The 20,986-nt window shown below is 37.6% G+C and overlaps 1 protein-coding gene across 8 annotated transcripts in view; it reads left to right on the top strand.

Moving 5' to 3' along the window:
- Positions 1-20,986, top strand: part of usp32 (ubiquitin specific peptidase 32) — an 84,902-nt gene that overhangs the window by 29,093 nt on the left and 34,823 nt on the right. For all 8 annotated transcript variants that reach the window (XM_040131515.1, XM_040131511.1, XM_040131509.1 and 5 more), the window contains exons 3-6: positions 8,070-8,175; positions 11,073-11,191; positions 14,103-14,262; positions 20,646-20,777. In XM_040131515.1, the coding sequence (XP_039987449.1) occupies positions 8,070-8,175; positions 11,073-11,191; positions 14,103-14,262; positions 20,646-20,777 (517 nt within the window). The remainder of the gene's footprint in view (positions 1-8,069; positions 8,176-11,072; positions 11,192-14,102; positions 14,263-20,645; positions 20,778-20,986) is intronic.

The raw sequence follows: 20,986 nt of genomic DNA, 5'->3' as shown, positions 1-20,986 counted from the left end.
CATTATCAAAACTCCAAATATTTTTTGGAAGAATGCTGCCCATCCCTTCAGGAAGGTTCCACACACTTGGTTAACCTATGACAAGCAGCATTGAAGTTGTTTTGGAGGCTCATGGTGCAACAACACCTTACCATGACACTTGTTGTTTTTTCCCTTAATTTTTTATCCATTGGTACAGCATATACAGAAACTCTGGGGCTTGCTTTAACTAAGCAAAGTTTTCATAACCGGTTAGACAATGGTGCACGTGTGATTTACTGTTCGGTTTTCATTATAAAAAGCAGGACTATTCAGCATGTTTACCTCGTCTTTCTCTAGTAGGGTTAGGCCAGTCAAGAATACCTCCCGACCTTTGTGCATCTGGAAATACGCAATACATGACTGAGTTTACTGCCTCAGGGATTTCTCAGAATTTCTGGGTGGATGCCACATTCAATTAAAAAAAATCTTACAGTATATACAGTTGCAATCAGAAATATTCAACTCCCCAAAGATTTTAAGGATTTATCCATTAACGTTTTGTCAGAGAGCAAGATTCTGCTTTGAATGACTTCTTTATGAGTTGAGTGATACATAAAATCAACACAGAAAATGCATGATGTAGTATTTGTATGTAACAGTATATTTAAGATAGCCATGTCACAATTATTCAACCCCTATATAATATTGTTGTTTTTTAAAGTTGTCTGGCAGTTTTTATGGCCTAAAGTAGAGTTGAAACATAATCAAGCCTTTGGGAACTGCATAATGATCCTTCATTTGCTTTAGCTGTGATGCGTATATAAACCCCACCCGTGAAGGTATTCAAGGTGAGTTGCAATCATGGGAAAGACAAAGAAGCTTCAACAAAAGCTGAGAGAAGAGATTATTTCGTCACACCTTAAAGGCCTTGGGTATAAGAAGATTTCAAAAAAATGTTATATTCCAAGAGACACCATTGGTAGCATTATAAGGAAGTTTAAAACTTATGGAAGAGCTGCAAACCTGCCTGGCCATGGAAGAAAGCCCAACAATTCATCAAGGGCTCTTAGCAACTTAGTCAGAACAACTAAGAGAAACCCCGTGTGACTGCAAGACACCTACAGGATGACCTGATGAAAGCTTGTACGAGTGCTTCAGTGGCAACTATAAGACATGCACTGAATAAACAAGGACTTCATGGCCGGACTCCAAGACGCACTCCACTCTTGACCAAAAGGAACATCAAAAGTCAACTAGAATATGCCAGGAGGAATTTGGATAAGACTACAGAGTTTTTGGAGACAGTTCTATGGACTGATAAAACCAAACTGGTACTGTTTTGACATATGGACCAGCGGTATGTCTGGCGAGCGAAAGGCCAGGCTTATGACCAGAAGAATACCATCCCCACGGTCAAGCATGGAGGTGGGTCATTGATGATGTGGGGCTGTTCTATGGCAGGAACTGGCAATCTTGATCGTGCACCTGGCATCATGGATTCCCAGAAATACCAGGCCAAAGAGGAACGTGATGCCTTCTGTTGACAAATTAAACCTTGGTGATCATTGGACTTTCCAGCAAGACAATTATCCCAAGTACACCTCCAAGTCAACCAAAGCTTGGTTGAGAAAAAGATCCTCGAACGTCCTGGAGTGGCCTTCTCAGTCACCAGATTTAAATCCGATCTAAAATCTTTGGTGGGATTTAAAAAAAGGCAGTTGCAGCACGGAAGCCATCAAACATTACTGAGCTATAGGCTTTTGCACGTGAAGAATGGGCAAAGATTCTGATCGAGAGGTATAAGAAGCCTGTCAGCACTTACTGAAAAAGTTTGTTTGAAGTTATAAAAGCTAATGGATGCGCCACAAAGTACTGAAGCTGGGGGTTGAATAATACTGCACGTGTTAAAAGAGTTACATTTTTCCTTTAAACTTCAAAGTTAAGTCAACTTCTGTTGTCAGAATAACTCAAATATGTATCAATAAATATTTTTTGTTAATGAAGTTTTTTGTCATTTATTATGATCTTTCATCCACTATAATGTCTTTTGAGGTGAGGGGGTTGAATATTTCTGATTGCAACTGTAGTATGATAAAATAATAATGCATGTTAAACATTATTCCTGCCCTGAAATAGTGTGACATAAACAGTAGCACTGAAGGTGCCAGGGCTGGAATGGTCCCTGATACAGAAGGTGCAAGGAGCTTATTGTTTACGTAGAGATTATTATTATAATAAGGACCTGAGCATGGACCAATGCGAGGACCCTAGTGGGATCGCTACGTTTATTATTAATTGGGCCTGAGCATCAACCAGTGCGAAGACTCTATTGGAATCGCTAATGTTATTGTTTTTTATTATTATCCATGCAAATGAATTGCATTTTTGAGTGGTTAAACGTGCTCGAAAACTCAGGAAACTGCAGATGCATCAGACATGGCTAAAATTTACATATTTGATGGGTGTTGCGCATGGCTGTGGCAAGATCACTTGGTAACGCCCCCTACAGAAGTTCAACAAAGTAGCCCTCACAGTATGTTTCACCTACATGTACAAAATTTGGTAGGCAAATGTAACATCCCAAGACATAAAAAAAAGCCCGTTGGAGCCATAACCTAACAACAACATGAAGTCAGCCATTCTGAATTTACTGTGCAATTTTGATGCCGTTTTTGCCATTTACAGGCTTTGCACTTTAATTCTCTAGGAGTTTGTTAATCAACTCAACATAAAATTTCCTCAGTGCAATATTAAGACCTTCATAATATTAAATTGCGAAGCTTTTCAGTTTTCATCGAACAGCATGTCAATGGCAATTTTCGATGTTATGCCATGAAATGTAACTGAAATATACGTTGTCCAATCTGCCCCATACTTCACATTATAGATAAGAGTCCAGGCCTGAAGACATCTGCATGCCAATATTGGCAACAGGAAATTACATGTTTTGTACTTTGATGCATTCCTCCTAGCGGTCTGACCAGATCAACTTGAAAATGTGGTCAGAAAAGTTTGAAGACCTTGAAGATGCTTTATTGTGAAGATAGTGAGTTTTCATTGAACCGTTTCTCCGGCGGTGCAGTGAATTTCAATGTCTTGACATGAAAACAGAATTGTTGTAACTCAAATCAACGTCCTCAGATCTTTCCGACATTTCACATTTGATAAGACATCTGAAGACATCTACAGGCCAATATTGAATCATAGTAATGATGCCACCTACTGGAAACAGGAAGTAAGCCTTGTGTGACAATCATCATTTTATTTGCATAAAAGTGTCATGATCTCGTCTACACTTCATACAACAACATAATGCACATTTGGGGCACATTCTCTAGCATCACATTCTGCACACAGGATTTAATGGAAAATGTGCAATGCCTCATGTCTGCCGCCACGCACTCCATGCAGGACATAACATCCCGCAGTCTCCAATGGTCACGAAAGTGCCCAATTGCGTCAACCAGTATCCCGCCAGCATCCCCCACGTGCATGATGTTGCAAGGGCCCAATCAACGCTGCTTGCAACTTATATTATTATTATTCTTAGGAAAAATTAATTGCATTTTTGAGGGGCTAACGGTGCTTGAAAACTCACAAATCTTTGCACGTGCGTCAGACAGTGAAAATTTGCACATTTTATGGGTCTTGCACTTGGCTTTGGCAAAATGGCTCAGTAGCGCCCCCCCTACAAAATTCCAATGAAGTAGCCCCGACGTGCTCAAAAGTGCGAAGGCACAGTCAACGCTGCTTGCAACTTCAATTTATTTTGGTTTAGTCTGGAGAGATTAAAAAACTTTTTTTTTTTTTTTTTTTTAATGGTTAAAATAGATGTTAAGTGTCTAGTATTTGTCAGGGTCCAAAAACAGTGGTCGCTACTTTTCCCAAAATGAAACCAATGACATTTTTTCATTAGACCCTTCCTGCATATAAATGTCCATGCATTTTCAAATTTCTTGCACCCTGTTTGTAATGTGGGCTTTCTGTTAACATTTTGAAGTCTCGAAACCTAGACTGAGATAGTAACCCTGATGACATCACCAGGGTTATTTGCTCATACTTGACAAAGGTTCCCCAGAGCCAAGGAAGACATTATACAGGTTTTTTACAGGCTGACTGGTACTTTTCATGAAGAGGGAACTGACCTTTACGTGTAAGAATAGTTGAGTTCCTCTTTAATCTCTGCCATTTTACTGCCTCATACCTTTTTTTTTTTTAACGTACTTGATTACTTTTGTCTTAATGAGTGTCACTTTTTTTTTTATAAATCAAAGATTCTAAATTAATATGAATGAATGAATTTAGTTGTCAATAAATATAGATCCTATTATTTCTGATTCTGTAAAGTTACAGTCAGGGCAGAAACCAGTGCTGTATTGTTTGGCAGGCAAGAAGGGTCTGAATGAATCATGAAGTCACCACAGGTTTACTACAGTCATTCAGCACTGTGAATAAAACTGTATAAAAATCTTACTTTACTTGGTTGTCATTTCAGAAATTGTCAGGCTGTTATTATAAATGCATTTTCATGCAATAGTTTATATATAATGACATTTTAATTAACATCAGTGGGGGAAGCATTGTGTATACATATATTCATATATATACAGTGCAATATATTCATTTTAAAAATTTGTTTATAATTTAATTCCTATTTTGACATGTTTAAACGAGGAGGAACGTTAAGCAAGAGTATGTTTTGTTTTTTTCAACCACTGGGAAAGTAGTTTCTGTGATAGAATACAGATGGTGATTAAAAATGCAGCATATGGGGGAAGTTTGGTGGATTTAGAAATTTTCATAGTATGACGCACTTCCTTTTTTTGGCTGGACCGCAACAGTGGGGCCAGTCCTATAAACGCAAATGTCCATGACAAACCTGTCATTACTGTATATGTGAGCACAGAGAGTAGGAGAGAAGCAAAAAGATAAAGGGTGGTCCAGCCACATACTATGTTTTGACCTAGTCTTGTTCAAACCACACATGAAGCTCCTCTGCTATGTGTGACCCACTGCCATGGATTGACTGCAGTAGCTCACTGACTGTAATCACCTTTCCATGGTTGACATGCACACCAGAGGTACTGCTCTATAACCTTCTCTTTTGTTGCCTGTTTGCAGTTTTGTAAAATGACAACAGCATCCTCTTGCAGAGACCTCTAACTCACTAGAAAGAGAGAGGCTGATTGGGACTTTTGATGGCTGATATTAATATTCTGTAATAATGATGATAATAAATACGGTATATTTTTGTCTTAATAATTCTATATTTTATGATTTGTCGCTGAGATTTGTATGAATCAGTGCCTAGAATAGTTACCTACACTATCATTATGTATGGTTAGTATCTAATTTTAAAATTTGATGGCCGGTATCAGAAACAGAAACATCACTCTTATCTCATAATTTTACCCTTTAGGAACTGATTAAAGTTCTCCTCACATTATTGATATTACCATGAGGCAGTGCATTTTTGTGAAAAGTTATCTTGACAGGATTTGAAGAGGAGAAAGAAATCAAATAGTCAAGAACTAAAGGTACTGTATTATTCACAGTTTTGATTAGTGTGTCTGTGTGTGTTAGAAGACTGCTTTTTTTTAAATACCCTGCCTCAAATAATAGTTATTGTCTAATATTTTAATAATATTTATTTAACAAAAAAGTTCATCTACCTAGATAAAAAAAATTTAAAATTATATCTGCTCATTTTTCCTTATTGAAAAATTTCTGCAAATATTTTATTTATTTATTTTATTTATGAAAAGTCTTCACATTTGTACATCATACTTGTTTAAGTTCCATACTGGACCATGATTGGTTTCCCAACTTAATCAAACGAATTGTGATGTCACAAAATCATCTAGTATGTACACGTTTAAACTGAGATTTAAAGTTAGCACAGAGAAACTTTCCTCCTCCAGCAGATATGTCATTCTGCACAGTGAGGTTCAAACTTCCAAGTCACGTAACAATAAGCAAAACACATTTTTTTAATGGGGCCAACTTTAACGAACTGAAATTATAATTTTCAGAAGGGACATTGTTAAGCTTTGCTCTAGGTTTACCTCTTGCCTCTGTGTTAGTGTTAGTCAGTGGTTTAGAGGCAAAAAATCAAAATTAGAGGGACGCTCAGGTGGGACCAGCAAACAGCAGCCACCATGAATGAGTGTGATATACTGTCACAAGTCACACCTGCCAGCAAGGAAAACATCCCCACAAAAAAGACCATTTGTAAACCTCAGTGTCCTCTTTATATTATAATAATATAATATTTTTTTTGATGCTGTTTTTAAAGGATATTTACTATATTTTTCAACCTGGGCCTTATTTTCCCGTCTTTTTGGGTCTAAATGCTGAATAGGGACGAAACGGCTGCAATGTAATCAAAAGGGGCATTTGTCTGCATCAAAGTACATCCACTAGAAGTAGTTGTTTTTGCCACGGACAGGCTCAGAATTGTCATTAGAAGTGTCTGACAACATTATGGATAAGAATCATACATAGACCTCTTTGTTTACGTTTTGCTTCTTCCGTTCTCTTTTGTCCCTTTCAGTGCCTGTATTATTTGTGCGGGGGGGCGTGTTTTCTGATGTTTACAAAAGAAGTCATGCCAAATCTTAAAAGTAATAATAATAATAATAATGATCAGTAATAGCTACCATCATCATTCATTGCCTCTGACATCTTCTAATGTATAGGATATGGAATGTTCGTATAAAAACGTTTGATAACGTTAGTTCATATAATAGGGAAGCATAAATACGACTTTTTTACACTATGTACACAAACTTTCGCAACAATATTACCGTGATAATGTAAGCTTGTTGATATCATATTCCATAATTGAACGTCCCCTAAAGGTAGTCTGTGAAAGCTTCGCAAAGTGTGCTGCATCATTTTGTTGCCACAGTTCGGAAATGCGCAAACACGAACCATTGTTTGTTTATCTGTTTTATATAACACTAAGCTACATTTTCTGTACTCCAACTCTGTAACATTACTCCACTTTCTCCTGGACGACTTTTTCTAACTCTCACTCACATTTGCACTGTTGTCGTCGTCCTGCAACTACTCACCTCTCGCGAGATGTCAGAGCGAGACTTCTGTTACATGTCAGACACGTTGATCTCTATAGGAATCCAATCAATAATTATAATAACTATTCTGAGCCTGTCAGGTGCAACAACAAGCACTTTTGATGGACATACCTTGACACAGACAGATGCCCGTTTTGATTACATTGCAGTCGTTTCACGGTTGCCGGTTATGGCGACCTCGCTCAACATTGGACTGATTCCAATCTTTTTTGTCCCTATTAGTCATTTAGACCGAAAAAGATGGGAAATAACGGCCAGGTTTAAACAAACCGGAATTATCCTTTAACTTAGTTTTTTGCATGCCCATAGTCTTTTCCACTTTTCTCCCTCTCCCTCTAATTTTCTCTCTCTTTTCTTGCTCTTTCGTAAAATTAAATTCCCATCCCTAATTTTAGTTACTGTAGTTTGCAAATGGGCTCATGTTTCTTTGCATGTTGGTTGGGAGGAGCAGTGTAGAAAAAAGGAGATTATGCTTGAACCAAAAGATAATTTTTTAAGCATATATACCCACAAACAGAGCAATCTTGTAATTTGATACCACTGTCATAACTCATCTGCCATTCTGCTGGCAGCGTAAATTATTTTTGCGAAATGGGACGAAGCCTCTCACAATCAGCACATTACTTGATTATGGGCTTCCCGGTGTTTTAAGCTTTTCACAAAGGTTATCTTTAATGCATGGCTCCTTTATTACGATATAGAACATTTTACATGTGGTAATTATATTCTGTTAAGCCATTTTATTGTCTGTGAAACACAACTAAATTGACATTGAAATGAGAGAATGCTGTAATCAGTCTCACTGGTGACACGTCATGTCTTTGGTAAAATCTGTTATGAGTTGACAAGGTTGTCACTCATCCACACATTAGCACTGAGTTTCCTTGTCAGTTCTGTAAATGATAGGACTTCTGCTAACTTTTTGATCATGTTGCAGACAGTGTGAACACAAGGAGAGTGTGAAGTTCTCCATATTTTTTCACCTTCTGCTATGTGTTTTGTGTTTTCTAGGTTATTTATACCTCATTTGGAGGCTCATCTAAAGGGCTACACTTCAACAATCTGATTGTGGGTCTGGTACTTCTGACCAGAGGACGCGATGAGGAGAAGGCCAAATGTAAGTTGTTTATAACGAGTTAATAGTCTATGTTGATATCTTGTGTTGGTTTCATGTTGTTGTCCTAATTACCTCCATGTGTTAAATCTGTCACAGTCCATGAATGTTTCCAATCATCAACAATGTTTCATATGTCTTAAAAAGAAACTGACTTGAACAGAATCCAGTGTCAAAAAGACATTCAGCCATAAACGGCACATACCAAATAAGAACTAATTTGTATATGGTAGAGAGTTCCTCAGCATTAGCTATTAAGCGGGATAGATGCTGATTAAGCCCAATCAAGTCCATTTTTGACACCAAATTGGTCACCCCCAATTTATTTTAGAATAAATTATAAATAAATAAATTTCTGCCACATAGTTGGTTGTCTTGGGTGTGCAATTTGAGGTCAAAATGATTAGGATTATCATTGTGTGCAGATTAATCACCTGAACGATGAACAGTTTGACTCTCAGGCGATTGGATGAATTTCTGACATGTCAAAAATTTTGGTCAGCTGTCTGCACTTTGATCAGGTGCACAGTCCGATTTCCCTAAACATCCATTATAAATTGTCAAAATATCCATTATAAACTAATAAGCTTGTTACAATATTACTGCAGTAGTATTTTACATGTTGTGGCTAAAACTGTACTCTTGATACTGCTGTGAAATAAAACTGATTTTCATTGCAGAACAGACACCATATTGTCTGCATCCTCCAGCCGTCTGCTGCACCACATTATTCTTTTTTTTTCTTCTTACTTTCCATTCATAATAGAATTGCACAAAGTAATGTTCCATGTTTAAGTTCAGGGTGAGACCAATGTTGTGGCTTGTCAGTTTATCCATACAATGTGAGTATAAAAGTTGCAGGTTCTCCCCAAGCAGAAAGGCAGATGCAGTGTGTGCGGGATAAACTAGAATGGCACTCAATAGAGCGCATACCTCTGCCAAGGCCAAATATTGACAAAAACGTTGAAAATGTCAAAAAATAACATTTCCTATCTCGCCATGCTAAGGAAAGTGTTAAAAATTCCTGGATCCGCCCCAAAATCTCCACCAAGTTTGGTGCAAATCAGTTCAGTACTTTTTGTGTAATCCTGCTGACAAACAACAACAAACAGACATGGTTGGAAGCATAACCGCCATGGCAGACTTCATAAAAATGCAAAGTATCTGCCCCCCTTTATTCCTATTGCATAGTTTTATCTAAAGATCAAAGCCTTGATTGTATACTGTTGCACAATTTGATGCCAATACTGACATGACAGGAATGTGAAACCACATACTGTATCTGCTGATCTGATATTTCAACTACAATAGAAGTGCGGTTTAAACTTAAATCATTTGAAACATTGAGGTTTCCATGTCCACATAACACAAATTACAGGAACTAGTGAAGCACCATGCAAGGGTAATTTCATGCTCTTCTGAGGATCGCAAAAATGCAGAAAATGACTGTAATATCACTGCAAACTGATTATGTGACGCATCCGGCAACCATGCAATTGCATTCTGTGTCCACTCTACTGTATATTTAGTGCAGGTGTGTCCATGAATGCTATTTTTGAAAAGGTTACTGTAAGGTTAAAGGTTACTTTACGCTCGATATTGTTGTCTGTTTTTGCAGACAGCACCGAAGGGAGTTTTGAATCTTTTGGAGTCTCATGTGATACATATGGAAACAGACTAATTGTCAAATTCTTCAAGTAGTGGCATGAGTTAATTTCATTTCCAGCCTCGTGTTTTCTATTAGTGTTACCTGACAAGAGGTAACACCTGAGGTAACACAGTTACACCTGCAGATTCCGTTTTTCTCCTCTTCACTTCAAGCTGCACTGCTGTTACATCCACCTCCCTGTCTGTGTATTGAGGCTAAAAATATAGTTTTGAATTATTTCAATTTTGTTTATGAGAAATAATGTTTTTTATGTCAGTTCGCCTTGGCTTTAAATATTACCCATGAGCTTTTTCCACTGTTGCTATAGAAAAGAAGCCAGTCAGGGACCCAAATCAGAGCTGCAGCAAATTCAAAATGCTTTGCTGTTGTAGTTGGGGAAAAAACACTGCACTGTCGTTGCTGAATTGTTCCAAAATTTAATTAAAGTTGGTGAGTGTTCTTGCATTTCGACAAAGCATAATTTGTAGCTTTCACTCACCTTTAGAAGTACTCGCAACAGAATTTTTAAGCATTTTATCAGATTTTTCTTATCAAAATGCCTTTTGGGAATCATAATTAACTTGTTATTTTTTTATATACAGCCCCTTTTTTGACTTTTTATCAATGAACCAGATTTTTTCAAACACAGTTTGCTCAACTTTTGTACTGATAAATAAACCAGGGAAGTTTCATACCCATCCAAACCTTGAAAATACTCCAACTGTCAATCATCTCACATTGTCCTTGTACAAAATAAAGAGGATGTGTAATTTCAGACAAATAACTCCTGCAACTTCCCAATTAAAGCTAACAAGTCGCATTAGAAGGGGTTCTTTCTGTTCGTGTGACTTAGATCCAGTTGTAGGAGGATTCATTTGGACTTTACTGTGTTTTAAGGTGGAGATAACTTCACTGGTGTTAAAACAGACATGAAAGCAAGCAGATACTGAAAAAAAATTTCCTTCATTGATGAATTCCTTACTTTATGCTTAACAACCCTGATGGAATTGAATTGTTTTTTTTCTTGTCCACATTTCTTTCTTACTGTTCATCTCTCTTCCTCTCTGTCAATTCCTCATTCTTATTATGACAGTTGTGGTTGATGTGTTGCAGGCAGTCTAACCCATCAGGACATTATCACCATTGTATCTTCTATTGTCCTTACTGCTGCTACATGCAAGAAGCCTCCCTGCCTGTTATAAGGTTGTTGTTTTTTCTGACACCGTGTGTGTGTGCGTGTGTGCACTCACAGACCTCTTCAGCCTGTTTGCCAGTGATCTCGGAGGATATGCTGCCAGGGAAGACATAGAGGCAGTTCTGCTGGTCTTGGATGGAGAAGTTCCAAACTCCCTCAAGAAGTGCTTCACTGAGGTCAGCAGAACACCACAGCTTGTCTGTCGACACATAGACACACATCAGAACACACATACTAGTCAAATGTTTCTGTTAACTCCTCTTGGACTTAGTAATAATAATAATAATAATAATAATAATAATAATAATAATAAAGTAATAAAGTAATAATAAAAGCCATCCATGTTTTTCCATTCCAAGGTCTTTTAATGTGAAACAGCAGCAGTAGCAATTTTATTTTGGTTCGTATGAATGTAACACAGCTCCGATACAGCTGTACAAGACTGAACATTAAACAGTGTGGCTGATATCAGTGAGATCACAAGTAATACTGATTACGTGCTGTATATAGTAGCTTTCAAGCTACTATATACAAGCTTGAAAGCTACGATTATCTAGAGATGTAATTAAAAAATGAAAAAAGCAGACCATAAATAGTATCAAAAAAAGGTATTTGTACAGTGACACAATTTTTGTAATTTTGCCTCTGCCCACCACCACAATGGATTTGAAACAAAGCAATCAAGATTTGACTGAAGTGCAGACTTTCAGCTTTAATTCAAAGGGGGGGGGGGGTTAACAAAATATTGAATTAACCATTTAGGAATTAAAGCGTTTTTTTATACATAGTCCCTCATTTTCAGAGGCTCCAAACTAATTCTACAATTGACTGACAATCAGCTTCATTGCCAAGTGTGGCCTGTTCCCTCATTATTTCATGACAAATTGAGCAGATAAAAAGTCAGGAGTTGATTCAAAGTGTTGAATTTTCATTTGGTCGTTGTTCATTGGAACTCTAATTACACAGTCCAGAAATGTTTTGATGGAAATGATGGAGGCCATCATTAGGCTGAAAAAACAAAACCAACCTATCAGAGAGCAGAAACTTTAGGAGTGGCCAAATCAACAATTTGGTATATTGTTAAAAAGAAGTAATGCACTGGCGAGGTCAGCAATACTGAAAGGGCTGGAGGACCACTGAAGACAACTTAAGTGGATGATCGCATAATTTTCTCCTTGGTGAAGAAAAACCCTTCACAACACTAGTCAGGTCAAGAACACTCTTGAGAGGTAGGCATATCATTGTCAAAATCTACAATCAAGAGATGCTTTCCTGAATGTAAATAGAGAGGATTTATCACAAGGTGCAAACCACTGGTAACTCTCAAGAACAGAAAGGCCAGATTAGCCTTTTCCAAGAACATCTAAAAAAGCCTGCCCAGTTCTGGAACAAGATTCTTTGGACACATGAAACCAAGATTAACTTGTACCAGAATTATAGGAAGAGAAGAGTATGCAGAAGGAAAGAAAGGGCTCATGATCCAAAACATACCACATCATCTGTCAAACATGTTGGAGGCAGTGTTATGGCATGGACATGTATGGCTGCCAGTGGAACTGGGTCACTGGTGTTTATTGATGATGTGACTGCTGATAGAAGTAGCAGGATGAATTCTGAAGTGTATAGGGCTATCCTATCTTCCTTAGATTCAGCCAATGGTGCAAAACTGATAGGGTGGTGCTTCACAGCACAGATGGATAATGACCCAAAACATACAAGTGAAATCAAAACAAGAGCTTCTCAAGGCAAATAATTGGAATATTCTTCAATGGCCATGTCACTCACCTGACCTCAACCCAACAGAGCATGTTTTTCACTTACTGAAGAGAAAACTGAAAGACCCACAAAAAAGCAGCAACTGAAGGCGGCTGTAGTAAAGGCCTGGAAATTCAGCATTTGGTGATGTCCATGGGTTCCACACTTCATGCAGTCATTGTCTGCAAAGGATTTTCATCCAAGTGTTAAAAATAATCCTTATATTTTTAATTATGTTGGTTTTTCCAATTACTTTTGAGCCCCTGAAAATGAGGAACTATGTTTGAAATGGCTTTAATTCCTAACCGGTTAATGCGATATTTTTGTTAAAGCCCTTGAATTAAGGCTGAAAGTCTACAATTCAAACACTTTTTAATGGCTACGTTTGAAATCCATTGTGGTGTTGTACACAGGCAAAATTACGAAAATTGTGTCAGTCTTCAAATACTTATGTACCTAACTATATTACCCTGTCATGGCTTGATTATTTCAAGTAAATTATCTTATAATTACCATGTTAATACTGAGATTTTTTTAGCCATTATTACCCTCTTACTACTAGAAATTAAACCCAGATATTACAATAATCTCATTATTATTAGTAAGATGATAACAGGCTAATTACTTCTCTAATTACCGTGGTGTTACTCCAATATTACCCTGTCGTTCCCAAATATTACCTCATTACCTTGATATTGATATTCCAAGCTCTCATGCTACCAAACTTAAATGTCAGTTCTCGAGAGAATCAACAAGACATGTACTAGTGATGATTTAGATTGCTAAAAGTGATTTTTTTCATAGCTGTACTATAAATACTTAGATGTAATGTTATGAGGTATTTTGGGTAAGTTCGCTATCTTTTTTTTTTCTCTTTAGGAACAGTCTATGCCTCTTTACTCCCTGTAAAACAGCTTAGCTCATTTGTCATGTTCCATTATAAAGTTTAACTTGGAGGTATGATGAGTTTTACAACATCCATAAGAAGTTGAATTTGTCATGATTACACACATTTAAGCATCACTACTGAGTCAAAGACTTACCTCCAGTACCTATACCCTCCAGCCTGACTAAATGTTGCTGGAAGCAGTAGGTGGTCTGTCAGCTAGTAATTTCAAGGCAGTCTCTGGACCAATGATTTTTAACAGTGTCCAACATTGGGGGATTACGGTGAGAATTGAGGATTTACATTCCTCAGATTAAGTTAACATTTAATTAACATTAATTAATGAGCATCATGAAATGAACAAACAGGTTTAAATACCGATACAAAATAATGATAATGGTGACAGATACAGACCAACCTGATTGTGTGTTTGTGTGTTATGCCAGGGTGACAAGGTCAACTATGAGCGCTTCAGGAACTGGCTCCTGCAGAACAAGGAAGCCTTCACGTTGTCCAGATGGCTTCTGTCTGGAGGGGTGTGTGTCACACTCACTGATGACAGCGACACACCAACCTTCTACCAGACCCTGGCTGGCGTCACACATTGTGAGTTCTTTAACACTCTGAATGAATCTGTTTGCAAATATTGCTTGTCCACATGGGAAAATGTGTTTACTAGCTGATGTTCACACTCAGTATTATTAAAAACCTGCCCAGAGAAACTGTAGTTGGTGGTAGTCTATTGTTAATTGCTTTTTATGTTTTTGATGTTTGTACTATACCATGAGTTTCCATCAGTACAACAGAGTCTTGTCATAATCCCCAATCTGCTCTCTGTTGAACACACCATTGATTAATTTAAACATTAAAAGCCTACCAGGAATGAGATGGATTATGCACTTGGAACTTCTGGCTTTAAAGGTGAAACATCTGTGCAGGAAGTGTTGACTTTCATTGACAGTTGCCTAACACTAATCAAAAATTGGCAAAGTGGAACTGACTGCAATTAGTGAATGGAAACAATATTTTTGTTAAAAAGAACAACTTACAACAGAGTGGTGAGTATGATGTGACTTGTACTGATGGAAGTAGTGCTGGGAAAATGTAAATTTTGCTTTAATTACCAAGACAACAGGTAGACGTGGAGGAAATGTTGAGTTTGCAATAAAAGTATCAGATCAGAAAAAAAGGAGGTGTCTTACTAAAATATGATCAAACATACTTGTGAAAACAAGGAAAATTCAAAATAAATACCTGCTTCCCCTGCTTAATCTTCCTTCCCCTTCTGTCTCCTTTGTAGAGTGCATATGTCTCAAGAAATACCACAAAAGCCTCATAACAATTGTTAAAGCTCAGTTGAAATTGCATTTTTATACCCCCCCCCCAGTGGCAGTGAGTGCCTGAGAAATGACTGACAGGCTCGACTTATCACCCTGATTTAATCACTGAGGTTTCCTTTTTCATAATTCCAGCTGTCCTTCACTTAGCCAGGTTTCTCCCCTCCCACTGCTGCTTTCTATATCCTCCTCCCACTAGTTGGTAGTGTGGTTGTAGATGCTTGATAGCTGTGATATCCATATTTCTTTTTATTTAAAATACTGACAGCTTTGGCTGCCAAGGTTGACTTTTACAGAAGTATTTGAGTTGGTTTTGTTTTTCTTGCTTAATTTAAATGATTGATGTAGAATTTTTTTCGAGTTTTTTTCTTTAAAATGACTTCAGAAAATCAGGTGAATCAGAAAGTGAGTAAATTTCACGCAAACATTTTGCCTTCATCTATTAAACGTCTTGTTAGTGGAAAAACTACTCTAGAGGGTAAACTACTGTCAATAATTATGTAAATATGGCACCTATGGACCCAAGCTGCAGCTGTCTGACTATGCTGCACAACCTGTTTAAAGCTTTTCTGAAATAATTTTCACTCTTCTACGGAACTCATTAGTGTTGCACAGTAAACTGGCACTTTCTCAGTACCGGTATCAGTATATTGTGTGTGCGTGTGCATTTGTGTGTGTGAGTTACATACAAAAAAACAGAACTGTGTGCCTCGTAGCCTAGTTGTTAAAGCGCAATACCGTTGGACTGTTGTTGCATGTCAATTGCATGTCTCCCAATTTTTCCTGTCTGCCTCTTACACTGTCATTGTCCAATGCAAATACAAAATACAAAATGTAAAAAAAAAAAAGTACTTGGGGATGCATAAATCTAATACACCAGATTGGCATCAGTGGTGATACAGATCTTATTCAGTGGATCAGGTATCAGCCATGACATGACCAATCCACATTAAATGCCTTTTTTTTTTTGGTCCTTTTCATTATGAAATTCCGTTTTCCTCTATTATTTACATTCATTCAGTCACAACAGGTCACAGATTTAGCTTTTGGTGCCACACCAATCCCTGACCTCATATTATGTTACATAAGAATTCCAGTGAGTTCCACAAAGTGAGGTGTGAAGATTTTACATTTGGGAGGAAAAGAGCACTATTATCAGATCGGTACTTGGTATTGGCAGATATCCTGAGCTGAGGTATACAAACTGAAACTGGGGGAGGAAAAGTTAGTCTAAGCAGCAGAAAATTTTCAAACAATACCTATCCCCAGCAATTGCATGTTTATAGATAGTACATAAACCAGTTGCTATCTTAGGGATTTCCTTTCACTGTTTGTGAATTTTGTCTTGCATGGCCTTCCTTTTTGTTTGACTGTGCTATATATGCAAGACATGTAGATTTGCAACTCAAAAAGAAGTTGTGTTTTGATCTGTATGTCAAATTTTAGGTCTTCATTTGACCATTTATTATAGAAATTCTTAAAGTTTTCAGTGTCAACCAAATTTTAAAGTCAGTACTTGGGGGAAAAAAAAAAAAAAAAGTGATACAGTTCTTTAAAGTTGCAGGCCAACTAAATTTAGTTAGGCTTTATTTTGTCAATTAAGGACAGAGGACTGGAAAGAGTCTGTCTTGTCCAGAGAACCTGGACACTGCCTTTTAATCTGCCTGCTCCCACTTTATCCTCTTAACTCTTTGTGTGTGTGTGTGTGTGTGTGTGTGTGTGTGTGTGTGTGTGTGTGTGTGTGTGTGTGTGTGTGTGTGTGTGTGTGTGTGTGTGTGTGTGTGTGTGTGTGTGTTTGTTTGTGTGTTTGTTTGTGTGTTTGTGTGTTTGAGTTGGATAGAGAGTGACTGACACACTCTTGGTTCATGACTCTTTCCAGAAGAAGAACGTCACAATTGACTCATGGCAGAGCTTATCACAGTGAACCCTCTGCTGACTTGCTAGCCTTTGGCTCTGTCACAATATTATATTAGAAATCCTTGGGAATAACAGCTTTTCGGACAGGATGACGTAGTTTCTGATCAAGGCTATTGCAGGGAATTTACTATGACATACGCTGGCTGTGGCAACACCTCTCTAAGGATGTTCCCTGGATAATGGTATGGTATCTCTGCTGCCAGTCGGAGAGAGTCGCACCTCTAGGTGGGTATCAGGCCAGCAGTGCACCTACCATAGAAACATTAGCAGTAAATTTACGGAACAATTTGGGGCCGGTACTGTTCGTAAGAGAAGGTCGTGGTCACTTCTGGAACGGCCATTGAGGGAAAAGTTTGTTCAAATTTGAGCTCAAGTTGCTGTCATCTTGTTATGCCTTTTAATTGGCATTAGTATAAAAGGCCACTTCATCTGATTACTTTTTTCATTGGTTTAAAGAGAAATAAATAGGAATTTATATCCTTCATTGTTAGACTTGTGAGTAGGGCTGGATATCAAACCTCAAAACTTTTTGGATAACAACTGAAATGTGTTTACAGGACCTACTCTACTTTTTCTTTTCATACACTCTCTCTTTGTACTTATTTTTTTTTTGATCAGATAATTCCTGATATATATCAGAGTTCTTTTGTCAATTTTACACTGCATTTTATTTATCAAGTTCTTGTATGGCTTTTTATGTTTTGACAAAATGCAGACAACCACTTTGAATTCGATACCATCAGCACTGGTATCGAAAAATACTAATACCCAGCCCTACTTGTGTGGTATATTGCACTTTTCAAGGAATCCATATTAGTGTTTGCTTATAGAACTATGGCTGAGTAGTCAAACAGACTCTGATGCTGTGCTTGTCTTATGTATCTCATGGATGGCAAAAGTGCAAGCCTGTTGGCTCATATACCTCTAATGCATTTAAGATCCTTTAGCATTTGGCAGAGTGGACTGCCAAACTCAAAATTTAAAGTCTGCCCTAATTCTAAACAAAGAGTGACACTAATGTAGCCTTGAGCAGTACAGCGATGTTTCTAGAAGCAGTTACGACGCTGAAATGGATAGGTGTAAAGGAGGCAATCCATAGTCAGGATAATGAGTAGAAAATGCTTTTTATAGAAAAGCTGCACTGCTGTCATTAGGAATGTTTAGCATGACGAACTTTCCTTTTTATTCAGAAGATATTCAGAACATGGTACATGTGCTTTTCTAGCCTTAGCTTTGTTCTTTAGGACCAGTGTGTTGGTGTGTGTGCTTGTTTTATGATTATTGCTAAGGAAGTGTTTTTCCCTGGTTTTTGTTGAGTTAACAATGTCCAACTGGACTTTGAGATGTAAAGGTGATCTCTAGTGCTCATTCCACGCCTTAGTCCATAATTCTCAATAATTTATCAGTGTCATATAGTTCCTCCATGCAATATCCATAGTCCCCTTGAAGTTCTAAATCATTAATTTAATACTCAGTTCCCTATAGTGTGTTTAAGTTAAAACATCTGAGCCAGGAAGCAGTGTTGAACAGTGGCAGTAAAAAGGTGATTGAGTGCTCCCCAGTCAGGCCATGGTCAACTGCCCTGATGTACACCTCTGGACTACAGGGAATCAGAACCTGGAGGAGAGGGGAATACCCCTCTCAGACAGTCCATTCTTCAGGGTGCTGCTTCACCAGCAGCCAGCCACAACCAGCATATCCCATCTGAGAAACTGTGGCCAAGAGCTGCTAGAAACAAGCTTTCAGGACGTTGTTTTAATAGCCTAACTGGGAAGTCGCAGTAGATTATCTACCAGGAATGACGTGCCATTTAATTTGTCTGTCTGTGTTTTGACACCTGTCATATGTATTGGCTTCATGCCAAAGGCTAGCTGGTTAGCTGCTGAATCCTATTACCTTAAGCAGTGGATTAGCAATTTGAAAGGGGGAGGCTGGTTCATTGACCCTGGCAGAGCTTCATATGCTATATTGGTCTGATCTGTATCACTTCGATAAAAGTTGAGCCAAATACAATTCCACCCATTGTCCATAACATAACCCCACCCTGGGTTTGTTTTGGTATCAATGACCACTGTCATGTTTACTCTGCTCCTGACTAGGTCAACATTTAAGTGCTGAAATTAACAACAGTATAAATAGGTACTAAATTTTTATCAGTTAATGACTTAACTTAGGCATTTTCAGTATGGCTGCAACAAATTATAATTTTTTACCCTGTCAGTGGTATTTCCTGATTCTTGAGGAGTAAGTGAAAAATGCTCATCACAATTCCTAAGTCTGTATATTTATTTTTTGTCCAGCAATCCAAAACCCAAACTTATTCCGTTTACACTGATCTAAAACATAGAAGAGAGCCAGAGAATGTTTGAGATTTTTGTTTAACTAACGATTTTGATTGGTTGATTTCAATTGTTGTTTATTGTAATTGACTCATCCTTTTACTACACTCCACACCACAGGATACACATGGATCAATACAAAGAAAAATGAAAAAAATCATTGCAACAATGAGAGAAATGAAATGTAGTTGATGGAAACCTGCACTAAATTACATTTTATTTTGCTAAAGTTTCATAAATCCACAAAAACCTTTCATGAAATTTAATAGAAACAATTGTACTGCCATTTTGTACACTATGGTATGTTGAAGAAGGGGTGAGCATGGACTCATGGTTGAGAGTAGAATGATGACCAACTTGGTTATCATGAACAATACATTCCCACCACTTCAGCACACTCTGGTAAGGCAGAGGAGACAGACTGGTTCCACCCAAGGTGCTCCTCTGAGAGCCATAGGAGGTCTTTTCTTCCAGTAGCTATTATGTGATGAAGAGTGTATCTCAGTGAGGGATGGTGTCAGTGTTGTTTTCCATGGTCCTACACAGCTGTCCACCTACCAGTCATCAGCACCCGTCTTTGAATACAGGCCCAGTTGCTCAAGTTTTCTTACTGCTCTTACTACCTTATTCATTATTAATTATACTGTACCTTAATAGTTAATATTGCTTTTCTCCATTTTAATGCCAAATACCTACCTACCCCCCTGGTAGCTATATGTATTGTAAAAGCCCATATTGTTTACAGTGCAATTGGTCTTACTACTTGAACTCACTAATGCCCCTACATTATGCACCACACAGTATATGTTTTATTTTTTAAATATCTAGTATTGCACTTTTTATACCAGCCCTGCACAATGACATTTTGTGTACTTAGTATTATTATTTATATATCTTATTTTTCTTTCCCCTTTATTTATTGGTAACCTTTCGGTTGAGTGTGTGTTTTCTTTGTGTGTAACACTGCTGTTATGAAACCCAGTATTCTTTAGAAATGATCAGATCTCCCATACCCATCGAGTCTTTTTATCTGTGTGAAATGGAAGGTGTAGTGACTAAAAGGAAAATGATGTATACATCTGATCTGCAGTTACTAATGCTTTGAAAGCATAGAATAACAAAATGACAGTAATGTTCATATTCAACTATACAGTACATACAATACATTATGTGTATTCTTAACTAGTATGAACACCAGAATTTACAATGAAATAAGACAGGAGGCCACTTGAACTTTCTGCATAAACTTAAACTAAGACAAAAAAGAAGAAAACAAAAACTTAGCTTCTCTTTTGATTCCTGAACAAGTGAAACAGGGAGAACTGATCTTCTCGATGAGTACATCAGCTGATTGTATTTCTCTATTTCTGACTTCACCTCTCCTTTTTTCCTGCAGTGGAGGAGTCTGACATTATAGACTTGGAGAAGCGCTACTGGCTGCTGAAAGCCCAGTCCAGAACCGGCCGCTTTGACTTAGAAACCTTTGTCCCACTGGTCTCTCCTCCCATCCATGCCTCACTCAGTGAAGGTTAGACAATATTTATTCAAGTGCATTTCTCAGATGCTCTTTGTTGCAGGAGTTTTTTGATCATATATGTAGACAAACATTAGAGCAACAGTGCATTCAGAAAGTATTCAGACCCTTTCACTTTTCACAGTTATGTTGCAGCCTTGTGCTAAAATTAAAAAAAAAAAAAAAAAAATTCCCATGAATATCAAACTGACACAAGTATTCAG

Source organism: Xiphias gladius, chromosome 7, assembly GCF_016859285.1.
Source record: "Xiphias gladius isolate SHS-SW01 ecotype Sanya breed wild chromosome 7, ASM1685928v1, whole genome shotgun sequence".
Taxonomy (NCBI): Eukaryota; Metazoa; Chordata; class Actinopteri; order Istiophoriformes; family Xiphiidae; genus Xiphias; species Xiphias gladius.
The sequence above is the reverse complement of the archived record's forward strand: the minus strand, read 5'-3'. Positions and strand labels throughout refer to the sequence as shown.